This window comes from Lepidochelys kempii, chromosome 4 (assembly GCF_965140265.1).
Source record: "Lepidochelys kempii isolate rLepKem1 chromosome 4, rLepKem1.hap2, whole genome shotgun sequence".
NCBI classification, from domain to species: Eukaryota; Metazoa; Chordata; order Testudines; family Cheloniidae; genus Lepidochelys; species Lepidochelys kempii.
Window position 1 is genome coordinate 12945086 of NC_133259.1, and position 12357 is coordinate 12957442.

General features: G+C 42.9%; 1 protein-coding gene across 3 annotated transcripts in view; it reads right to left on the reverse strand.

Moving 5' to 3' along the window:
• Window positions 1-2022: 2022 nt before the first annotated feature.
• SCARB2 (scavenger receptor class B member 2) overlaps window positions 2023-12357 on the reverse strand; it is a 40162-nt gene continuing 29827 nt past the window's right edge. The window contains exons 9-13 of one of the 3 annotated variants that reach the window (XM_073340429.1): window positions 10767-10840; window positions 9526-9577; window positions 8401-8559; window positions 8201-8269; window positions 2023-5679 (exon numbers count right to left, since the gene is read on the reverse strand). In XM_073340429.1, the coding sequence (XP_073196530.1) occupies window positions 8240-8269; window positions 8401-8559; window positions 9526-9577; window positions 10767-10840 (315 nt within the window). In that variant the 3' untranslated portion in view covers window positions 2023-5679; window positions 8201-8239. Of the gene's footprint in view, window positions 5680-8195; window positions 8270-8400; window positions 8560-9525; window positions 9578-10766; window positions 10841-12357 lie in introns of all 3 variants that reach the window. The other 2 variants (XM_073340428.1, XM_073340427.1) reach the window with 2 other exon arrangements.

The window sequence follows — 12357 nt, forward strand, 5'->3', positions numbered from 1 at the left end:
CCCAAAGGAGCACAGGCACCTAGCTTCCACTGATGTCAATGGGTGCGTGGGGTGAACATGAGCCCGCTTCCCCGCAGGGCATAGGGGGCTGGTGGGCGACTCCTCGCCTACAGGACAGTTCCCCCATGCCGTCCCACTGCATGTTATACAGAGACCCCCAGCCCGCCCCTGACAGCCACCTGGCCCTTGCTTTTCAATCAGCTTCGTGCTCAGTCTTTGCACTCTGACAGGTGATGGGAGTTACAGATTTAAAACTGCAAGGGAGCCAGCAAGGTTACTGCCTTCCACAGACACGCCTTTGGATGCTTGGCCGTTAAAAAGAAAACTGCAACAGGGTCACAAGTGGATAAAATAATTTTTACCTAGCCCTAGATTAACACCTCTCCCATGAGGCCAGGTAAAAGATGATGGGCCCAAATTTCACTTTTACATCAGAGCAACCCTGTTGAAGTCACTAGGGTCACCCCAGCTTAACCCATCATAATCTGAGCCATTGGGCTAGGCCCTCCATTCACTGTCACCAGACTCTACCAAAGAGGGGAATCAGGCCCATAGGCAAATCTATACTGGAAACTTACTGTACCTTTTCTACTGAAATTTCCACTCCAAATAGGTCATCATTTGGAGCCTGATCCTCCTTTCCTTGAGTATCCACAGCTCCTGAACAGAATATGAGGTTTGGGTCCTCAAGGAAAATAAATCAGGTCCTTGGTAACTCCCTAAAAATTATCTTGCAGTTGAAATAGTTCTCCATACAAAATGGCTATTATTTTTCACCCACTCCTTGGCAGAAAATGGTACAGACTTCTCTGGAGTCCTATATTCAGAAGGTATTTACTCTGTTTTTCAAAGAAAGGCATGAGATGAGGGCAATTTCTTATTTGTCTTCTAGCCCCAGATCCCACACACTGCTCCACACACTTATTAGGCCTCACTGGAATATATGCTCCAGCTATACAGGTGGTGGGGGAGAAGTGGGGTTCACTCCCTTCTACACAGCATCCCAAGTCACCAGTGCGTAGCCATAACTCAGTAAAGAGCAGAGGAAAGTCAACATTTTCACAAGTGTCCACTAATTTGAGTACCCCCAATTTTTGGGTACCCAGCTTGAGCCACTTACAGCCTACTTTTCAGAGGTGCCAAGCATTCCCAGCCCCATTGAGATCAACCGGAATGGTGGGGGCTCAGTATCTTTGAAATGGGGACCCTGGGCATCTCAAGTTGGGTACCAAATAACGAGGCACCCAAAATCAGTGGACACTTTCTGGTGGTTCCTACTAACTACAGACATCCAACTCACTGTATTGCTCTTTGTGAATCTGCCTCTATGGAACAAAATAGTGAGAAACTATCAGCAAAGCTATCAATATTCTAAATCATAGCACCTCCCTGGAAATTTACATAATCCTTATTTTACAATCCCAACTCTCTGGGTGTAATAAATGTCTCACAGCCATGTTCCACTGAGATACAAGCAGCTTTACTTTTCTCTTTCAGTGCCATCCCAACCCTTCTCCCATTAGAGTTAGGGGCACTGGTTCCCCCTAAGCTGTGCGCATGTGCACACAGATCCTAAACCCCATGCACACGGCAAAACACCACATGCACAAAAATTTGCACAGAAGCAATTTTTTGCTTACACAGCCTGTCAAAAATTAGAGGGAACATTGGTTAGGGGCCATTTTGACTTCAAAAAGAGAGCAGAGTTGGACCAATGCTGAACATTCCGGTAACAATCCCCCTCAGGTGCCTATGGTTAGGTTCCTAAATCCATATTCAGGCACCTAAATCAGTGTCCTGACTTTTAAAAGTGATGAGTGTCCACTACTCAGTGGGAGCTGCTGGATGCTCAGCACTTTTCAAAATAAGGTCACTTTTTTAGGTGCCTGAATATGGATTTCAGAGCCAAAAACTAGGTTTGAAAATTTTGGCTATGAACTGTTTTATTTCAAAAGGCACCAGATATACACAGATATAAACACAGAAGTTGTATAGTGAAAGAAAATACCAAGTTCATCACACTTTTTATAGAAACATTAACTTTTATTAATGCAACACCTGATCTGCATTAATAGTGGAAACAAAAATTGCTAGAATCACAAAGTGAATCACCTGTGCAAACATACTGATCATCGCTATGAGTGTCTCCTCTTTAACAGGTTTCAGCAGCTGTGTTAGTCTGTAGTCGCAAAAAGAAAAGGAGTACTAGTGGCACCTTAGAGACTAACCAATTTATTTGAGCATGAGCTTTCGTGATGCATCCAATGAAGTGAGCTGTAGCTCACGAAAGCCTATGCTCAAATAAATTGGTTAGTCTCTGAGGTGCCACTAGTACTCCTTTTCTTTTTCCTCTTTAACCGTCAGCCTCAGGAAAACAAATACAAAATCCATCAACAAACAACAGTTGACCATTATCTCCCGTGAGTCTTCAATAATTAAAAAAGTAGCCAATGCTGCATGGAATCACTTCCACTGTGTGGAACAAACAATGCTTTACAGAACAGCTGAACAGAAGGGTTATAGATGGAAAATCTTCCCTGGATTCAGGCACAAGTAATTCTTATTAATAACAGGTATATAAGGAACTGTCACAGTATATAAGGAACTATCATACAGTGATCTTAGCACACCTGCAAGGTGCTGAGTGTCTGACTTACAGTGAAGTAAGCTGTCCTTTGAAGAATCAAGACCATGGCACTTTACAAATATAAATTCATCCCCACAACACCTCTGACGGGGGGTGTGTGTGTGTATATATTAGGTAAATGTTAATAACCCTACAGATTACAACTCTGATGTCCTGACAACCAGCCTTGGGCTCTAATCACTAGACTGTGCTGCCTTTCAGTGTTAATTAGCTGCTATTGTGAGTTGCATGTGGGCATCCAGAGGAGAATGATATTCTTTGTAGTGTTTCTTTAAATGTTAACAGCTGAGAAAGATGAACAAATGGGATTCTGGATTTTTAAGGTACCCAGGGCACAGTTTACAAAGAAACAATGCAAAGGCCTGTCAAGGATAACTGCCCCTGCATATCAAATATACTGTATTTGTAATTGCATTAAACATTTAGGAAATCTACAGACCTTCTGTGTTGAGGTATGTTTGGAACATTAAAAGGAAAGCAGAATAAACATCTTTTTTTAAATACTGGTAGTAACTCTTTATAAAACACAGCTGGAAGGTCTGGCATCCAATAAAATGGCTCTCCCACAGATATATTTGACTTTTGTCGGTGTTGGATTGAGAGAGGGAGTGAAATGCTCCATTAAGAGGCATCAAACTGCAATGTACTGGTTTCACAAAACTAAAAGGAAATAAAACTCTAAAATTGTATCATGCATCCTGCTTGAATGGGGTTTTTGCTTTTAACTCCGTAGACATTTTTGCTCTTGCCTTACATAGAAATGCACACACCTTTCTCCAAACTGCTTAATATCTATGCGTCTATTTGTATCTAACATATGGGATTTTAAAATGTGTTTGGTGTTGACCTAAGCCTGCTCCCATTGACTTCAGTGGGAGCAGTGTGAGGCCTTGTCAAAATGACTTCCTCAGAAAATACCTGAGGCTTTGTAGATGATTTGTAGGTTACTAGTGTTGTGCACAGATAACTTTTACACAAGGTGCTATATTTCAATTTGGATCATACAATGATCTGAACTGTACAACATAAAGACTGAGACAGAAAGGTGATGTGGAGTTCCTGATTTAGCATAATGTACTGCAATAAGCAAATGGTCCACAAATAGAACACAGGCTTTGCAGCTACTGACTCAGTTTCCCCAGCTAAGGAAGGCTGGTACTTAATCTGAGAGGGATGTAGCCTTTCACCAACAGCACTGGGCATTCTGTAGCTGCCCCCTTCCAAATACAAGAAAGAATTTAAGTGGGACCCTGGGCCAAAGCTATTGGCGTTTCCCTTAGCTGGCAGGTTTATTCCAGAGGTCAGCCAAGGAAAGAAATAAAGGGGTCCTGGGACTCAAAGAGTGGGGTGATGGGGAGGAGGTATCTACAACTGGAATCTACATATGTGGCAAAGGAAGATTATCCCCTCCCAAAGAACAACATTTGGGGTAAAGGTAAGGCAGAGTTCCAAACCCCCTTACCCACAAGGGTTTTCACATGGCATTACTTTCATCCTGGCAAATCAGAGGCTGGACAGTTTCCTCTCATGAGGTTAAATGGAGACATTACTGCAGAGCAAATCCCTTGAGATGAATGGCTGTAGTTGGCTAGTCTGAGTCTCTCACTCACTGGGAACACTCTTGCAGATCACAACGGGTTGGGAGCTCCATTACGTACAAGAGCCCTTATCTGCAGTGCGGCAGATGCCTGAATTTGGATGCTTATTTGGTTGGTTCTGGCTTGCATAAGAGGAGCCTGTCGGCTAAAGAAGTCAGCCTGGTGCAATGCCAGTATCTCTAGCCTTCTGTAATTGGTACCAATCTATAGACCATAGCACAATGGGGCTCTGGTCCAGGACTAGGGCTCCTAGGTGCTACAGTAATACAGATAATAAATAATAATAGTGATAATAATGAACTTTTCTGACTGGGACACCCCAAAATGTTCTGGATTGCTGAACAATTGATAGGCTAACACCCTATGCATGAGTGTTCAGCCAGTCAAAAAAGTAGGTCTCAATTTTTCACTGACTATTCGATGGAAATATGTTTGTGAGAATGCTCTTCCTCACTGAGGGAAAAAAGGTACCCTTATATTTTAAGCTACCAGTATTTAAAAAAAAACCCGTTTATGCTGCTTTCCTTAATGTTCCAAACATGCCTCAACACAGAAGGTCTGTAGATTTCCTAAACGTCTGCCTTTACAGTGCTCCACACACTAGATATTTTGTGAGACACTGACACAGGAAAAAGGAGAACGCTCTATTGTACCCTCAGCTAACCAACCCTGTGTTTTCCAGTGTAAAAAATAATTAAAAGTTAAAAACTTGCCAGGCATTTTATTAATACCACACAATGGGATTTCAAACAATACTGGGCAGATCAAGGTGCTGTACGAAAATGTGCTATGAAGCACTTGGCTTCTTAACTGAAAACTAGATATGACTAAATAGGCCTCACTTACAATTTGGCTTAGATTCACAAAACAATTTTGGAGATAAAAGGCATGATGGGTAACTACTAAAACAATCCAGTCATGTTAATAAGAAGCCAAGTGTGCTCTACACAAAAGACAAAATTAGACCCAGTGCAATATTTTCAAACATGCCTAAGTTCCATTTTCAAAAGGGACTTAGGAGCCCACATTATTATGGTCCTTTTACAAAGTTTACCCCACGTAATTCTAATACATGAATCAGGGTATTATACTCTCACTGATATAGTGGTTCTGAGCTTTTATGGCTTTCAACAGCACTGGGAATATTAAACACTAGTTAATAAAGCAGGATCTCAAGTCATTTTAATATCTGGCTTTAAAACTTACTTAGCAGCTGAGAAGAACAGTTTCCTCATTCATTAGCATTTTAGCTTTTTTTATCCCTGTACTACTAATAATCATAATTAGCATGGTGGGTTTTCAGGCAGCGCTGTGTGCCGGGTAGTATTCGGTATTAGATCAACTTGCATAGTTTATTCACCAAGCTCACATGGGAAGGGGGAAAAAAGAATATTAGGATGTCCTGATGAGCGGAGCCCTTTCCTCTTCAGTACTCTGAAATACAAAATGGCAAAGCAGAAAAGTTAACTGCAGTGTGTTAGACAATGTGGAGCTGGAGGACAGCAAATGTAAGACTGAGTTTCAAAGCACCAAAGAAGAGTGATCCTGGTTTTTATCACCCCCTAAGTCCAAATTCCATCCCTTGTGCCATACAGGAACAACTATTAAGGTAAAAAAGCACCACAGGGCAGATTGTGTGTGGTCTTTACATAGATATTCAAGCGGGATGATGCAAGAAGCCACCCCAATTTTGCTCACCCTATGCCAGGACCAGCACAACCGCAGCATATGCTCTACTGTGAGCACATGGATTGTTCCTCATAGGGCTCCCATTGGGAAAGCTGCCCCAAAGGGGCTGGAGAGGAGAAAAGGGCACACCCCCCTCTTCTCTGCATGGGCAAGCGTTGCTGACCAGCCATGAAGAGGGGAGCGTGCTGCATCATCCTAGGGAATGTGCAGCAGGCACATGCTGTCTGCATTCCTTAGAGATGTTTAGGGGGTGACACAGGGATCAGTGTTAGGGCAGGGCTTATTTAACATCCTCCATGATGATGCTGGAAGGCGACATGAACAGCATATTGACGAGATTACACTGGGAGGAGTTATCTGCGCCAGTAGGGACAGAGATCATTAAAAGGGACCTATGGAGGGGCAGGGTCAAAGGCAGGAAATCTTGGAAAAATGCAAGATAATGCATCTTGGGAAAAATAATCACACTCAAAGGGATGGAGAATCCTGGGAAGCAGTAATGCTGGAGACTTATGGGCGACAGAGGGCAGGGTAATACGACTGCAAAATTAAAGGCCAATCTTGGGCTGCATCTGCAAAAATATTGGGTCACAGAGCAGGGAGGTGAGAGCTCCTCTGCATGTGGCTGGAACCACCTCTGGAAGGTATGTGCACACTTCTGGGCACCTAGAATGTTAATGACAGACTGGAGGGAGTTCAGAGAGGAACAACAAAAATGATACGGGGCGGGAGAGACAGATTTAGAGGAAAGATTTAAAGAGTTAAATATATTGAGCTTTGCTAAATGACAATTGAGGAGTGAGGTCAGCAGTATGGTAATAGTCTACAAATAGTTTAAGGCCATAAACACGAGGGAGGGAAAAGAACTGGTGCAATACACGAGGGTATAACTTGGGCTGTAGGATTTTCATGGCCATCACTGATTTCACTGTTTGCAGGAAAGAGCATAGTCTCTGAGAAACATGAAATTCAAACTTTCCACTGTTTTTTGTTCCTTCTCTGGTGCCAAGGAAAGCCTGAGAAACGTGGCTGTGACTGATCTTGCTGGGGTTGGGATGAGGCCTTGGCTGGAGCCCAGAGGCCTGCTGCTAGCCTCTCAGGCGGAGCCTGCCAACCAGACAGGGAAGGGAAAAAACTCAGGTGCTCAGGAGAAACAGGATCCGCCTCTCCCATAAAGGAACCAGGACCAGAGTCGTTAAAACATCCATTGCCAAAAGGCTGAGCAGGGTGCAAGAATGAAGCAAAAGTTTCCAAGTGGGAGCAGTCAACATTTGAGGAAAGTCTGTCAGGCTGCAGAAAGATGACACAGGTCTCTTTCTCGAGGTCTTACCACAAAAGAAACCATCACAAGGCTAACTAATAAGCATGCCCAGGTCCTCACAAACTGAGAAACAGCACACGCACGGTTTGGGTCTGAATTCAGGATGCGTGTGCTTTTTCGTGCAGTTGCAAGAACCTGTTTAGAAAGCAAAATACACAAAAAGCAAGACTGTCCTAGAGCAACAGCAGCTAGAAGTGGAAAAAGCCTACTAGGGTACCCTGTCTCGGATCACAAAGATGTCCATAGTTTAGCATCCATACGGGACTGCTGAAGTAGGGTGAAGTTTTGGCTCACAATCTTTGACAGCATTGACAACCTTAATGCCAATTTTTTTAATATAACAGATCAGAATACCCATATGGAACACTATTATCTGCGTATGGTACTGTGGTTTTTTTTTTTTAAAGTCATAATGTGCATTTACAGCATAAGTTTGTGCATTTGAGAAGGAATTTGGAGGAGTTGATCCACTTTGTATCGTCTTTGTATGAAGTATACTGACATGTGGAGATGCTCAGGTTGTAAGATTATAATTGCCATTGAAGGATTAAATATGGTAAGGTCAAAGTTAAGGTTGTGCATTATGGAGTGATTTTCAGTTCTCTGAGGGGGACAGTATTGTTGAATGGCTCAAGTGGCAAAGCTGGGATAAGAATCTGAATTTGTTTGTAGTTTCTGGGTGTCCAGAATTGGGCTGTTAGTTTGGGAAGAACACTGGGCCTTTGGGAAGAACCAGCCCAAAGTATTACAAGAGAACCTGAAAATCAATTTAATACTTTTTCCTCAAAAGGCAACTGTCAAATTGAACAGGGCTCAAAATGTCAAATATGTGGGGTTTTTGGATCTTACCCTTCAGAGTTCACTAGACAGGCTTATTTTTACAACTAGTGTTTGTAGCTAGCAAAGGAATTAAGAACAAAAAATATTTATATTCACCCACCTTACCACGTATCAAACTGGCTGCATAGCTTTGCTTGGGTGCACTTACTCTGGGTCTATTAACACTTCTCTAACCTGGAAAGAGCATTTGCAACAAAAACAAAAAGCAAAAGTGTTGTGGGAACCCAAAAGGTAAAAGTCAATGAGAGGCAAATAAAACACAGATAAACACTGAGAAAGAAAGGTCAACTTCAGATGCTACTAACCTCTTCCTTTGTTCCAGGGGGCCTGCATACGAGCACAATGAAACAAATCCCCAAAATAATTCCTAATGCCATGATTATGAAGGGGATGCTGGTTACAACTGTGGCTTCAAACAGAACACTCTTCAGTTTTTTGGCAGATGCTTCGTCAATCAGAACACTCTAGAGGAGCAGGGAGCATTGAGAAAGAGTAAAATGATACATTTCAATACCTCTCTCTTATTTAGAATAAGCATAAGAGGAAACAGCGGCATCCCCTCTGCCATGACGACTGTTTGATATGCCTTGCCATGGACTAGAACTGCTAGCTCTAGTTTAGAAGCTACACTGGATACACTGGTCTACATTTTCAAAAGTGACTGATGATTTTGTGTGCACAACTGTGGGACACCTTAAAAAAGGGCTGGATTTTCAGAGGGAAGGTGCTTTCTCTCGAGCACCCCCCAGAGGGAATGGTTCATGAATCACCAGCACACTCCCTGCGATAGCTAAGATGTTCTTGGAGGTCTCCCATTCAAGTACTGACCTCGCTTGACCTTACTCACAGTCTGATCCTGCAAACTGTTGTTGCCAGGTGGCATGCTTGCTGCCAGGAGTTGTCTCACTGAAGTCAATTGGACTCAAGACAGTAAGCACTACTCCCAGCTTTAACTATATGCAGGATTGGGCATTAATTTGTGAGACCTCAGGTTCAGAGCATGAAGGGACATGGCTGCAGGCCACAATGAAGATCCTCTGTGAGATAAAGCTCCTTCCTAGAGATAAAGGGGACTTTACAAAGACTATCACAAATCCAAGGAATTCAGAGACCCATCTTCAGTGAAGAAACCTCCCTGGAAGTCTGACAAACGAAAGGCCTGATCCATCAAACTTCTTCCCCCTCAGTCGCTCTTACGCCCATGAAAGATATCATTGAAGTCAATAGGAGTACCCACGTGAAGGGGAGTTTGCAGGACTGGGACCTAGGACAAAGATCAACCAGAAATTTTATACAAAGAACTATTTCCTACCCCCCTGCTAGTGTAAAATTAGGAGAAACATGACACATTCCCCACTTTTTTGCAGGCCCAGTGGTATCATCTTTCTAGATAGGCACACACTGCAATGGAGACCATTTACAATATTTACCTCATTTACATGCACCACGGGGAAAACCAATGTTCTGACACTGCCTGTTTCACTGTGTAAAAAGACAGCAAAGCATTCAGATTCTGCAATGGTTTCAGCTTTCTCCAGACAGATTAGAACACAGCAATCAAGGGGGAAAACTTTCCCATGTGAAAACTCCAGACCCTTCTTATCTTTATTTAAACTTTTAACCTTCCCCTCCCCTATATTAGGATAGGGATCAAGATCTAGAAACTGGAATGTAGTCTTTGTTTTTAAAGCAATAAAATATACTGGGGTTTCCTGGGGAGTGACTGGGGAGGGGGCACAATCTAGGAGAGGCTTATTAATAGCTGATCTCATGGAAAGTTTGTGCCAGGGAATGGCAACACCAACCGGAGTGGTTGTTGAAGGCTATATGTATTTGTGAAATATACATATACTGTTATAAGAGACGCACACCAGCTAAAGTGATGCCTGGTATTAGAGTGGAGTTATGTTAATAGTGCCAGCAATACTGGGATAGAAGGTATTTCAATGAGAGATCTCATAACCACTAGAAAGTACAGTACAGTAGATATAAGGAAATGATATGTTAGGATCCAGTCCCCCAAAAGGGATCTGGGCAGATAAGATGCCACCTTTATATATTTTTCAAGTGCCTTGTACATACAGACTTGTGTGGGAACTTTGACGTGTCAAGTTGAAAGTGAATGGGAGTTCCTGTAAAGTTTTTAACTAGCTCCTGCTACCACTCGGACACCAATCTGGCCTCACCAGCTGGGACTGTGTTTGGCATTTGCGGTGGCAGAAATCATGGCTGTGTGTGGGTACACGTGCATTCCTGTGACAGTGTCTCTCTTATAACTAAGATAAGGTCAGCCAGCCAGATCCTCAGTCAGTGTGAATCTATTTTATTGACTTCACAGAAATCATGCCACCAATACGTTTTGGTTCTGTCACATAGTGTGTTTCACATTTAGGCTTTCGCAGTTTGAAAGATATGTTCAGAAAACATAGCAGGGCCATAGCTTGTGACAGCTCACACTTGAGTTTTCAGGTTGTTGAAAAAACTACAAATTGCCACTATGAATGTGAAACAAGAAGAAGGAACTACCCTGCCATTTTCTAGGTAAGATTCTTTTGGATCGAACTCTCTCTACAAATAATGTTTCCTCCAAGGACTCTGCAGACAAAGTCACCTCAAATACAAAGTCAGGCAAGCAACCCTGAAATCCCCACTGCTAGAGGCGAATACTTACATAAATCCCTCTAGTTTTCTGACAAGAACATTGATCTGCATTCTCTTGGCTGCTTGTACAACTATCCCAGTCAGCTGTGAAAGAAAGGGAAACTTTTAGAGTAAAAAAATTTGGATTTTTTTTTAAAAAGTATGATTTCAGCCCAATTTTTACAGTGGGAAGGAGTTGTTAAGATGGCAAACCACCACATCTACTAGTTAAGATGGAACTGGATGGGTTTCCTGTCTCTTTACAGGAGAATTAGGTAGATGCATGCAAGGGGACTATTTTTATTTGTATCCATCCATCCAGATACTTAGATGACCCTCATTACTATAGAGCCTGAGAGTCTGTGTACTAATGGGGTCCCTAGAAGCTCCAACTGAGCTTGGGGCACCATTCTGTAAGGCACAGTACAAACACACAGTTAAGAAACAGTCTGTCCCAATGTAAACAGATAAGAAAGGCAAAGGGTGGAAGGAAGGAAGTGCTATTAGCCCCATTTTACAGATGGAGAACTGAACCACTGAAAGGTTAAATTGATAGGGCCAAAGTCACACAGGAAGTCTGTGGAGGAGCTGGGAATTGAACCCAGAGCCCTTGTGCCTTAACCATAAAACAAATTGCTACTAAAGCCCAAGATAGAGTGATGAATCTGGCTGCACTGCCACTGAGAAGATCCGTGCAAAATAGTCTTCTGCGAGTTGCAATAATAATAATAATCAACCAACAGCATCATAAATGCTGCAATGTCTGGCATGTTGGAGGAAGGAGATTTTTTAAGTTTAGAAGTGGTAAAATTTAGCTTTAATTTATTTGGCGGGGCAGCGGTTAGTTCATATGACTGTCAATCCCACATTGAGAAAGAATTGTGTAAGAAGGGATTAGGCAATCAGGAACCTGCCGGCACCAAGAGTTTGGATTCCAAACAGCATGTGCACTAGTGCTCAGAAAGGAGCTGCCCTTGCTGAAGCAGAAGGAAATTGTACCTCCCTGCATCCTGAGTCAGATTACTGTTTCCCCCTATCATTATGTTGGTCATTCCTTTATTCTTTCCCCTCATTCTGTTCTCTACTGTATGCCTTCACATTTTCACTTCCAGGCCACTGCGCTGTTGTGTGGATTTACAGAAGAGTAAATTTTTAAAGCCACGGATCAATAGGTACAGTAATACAAATGCTGTGCCAGATTCAGCGGTCAAATCCCAGCTACCTTGTGACTCCCCTGAAATGCAAAATAGCTGTAAACCCAGCTAACGGCTCTTTGACCAAGGCCAGCAACTACCTGGGCTTATTGACATCCAGGGATGAATGCAGAGCCTCCATCTTGAACTTTTGGGGCAGTCTGAATGGATTTAGCCTCTTGAGGCTCAAGATTGGTCTCCAGTCTCCTGATTTTTTGGCCCTGAAGTAGACAGAAGATTTCACTTTCTCAGGGGAAACTGGGAGATGGCTTTGGTGAACGTGAGACAAAAGCTAGAGCCCACGGACTGCTCGTTGCTCTATGAGCCAGGAAGTGAGAAGGAAGAGAGCCAAGTGAAGAGGGAGGGGGTTTTCTTGGAATGCTATGATGGAAAACACCAGCTGCATGGAAACAATCTCCACCCTTCTCG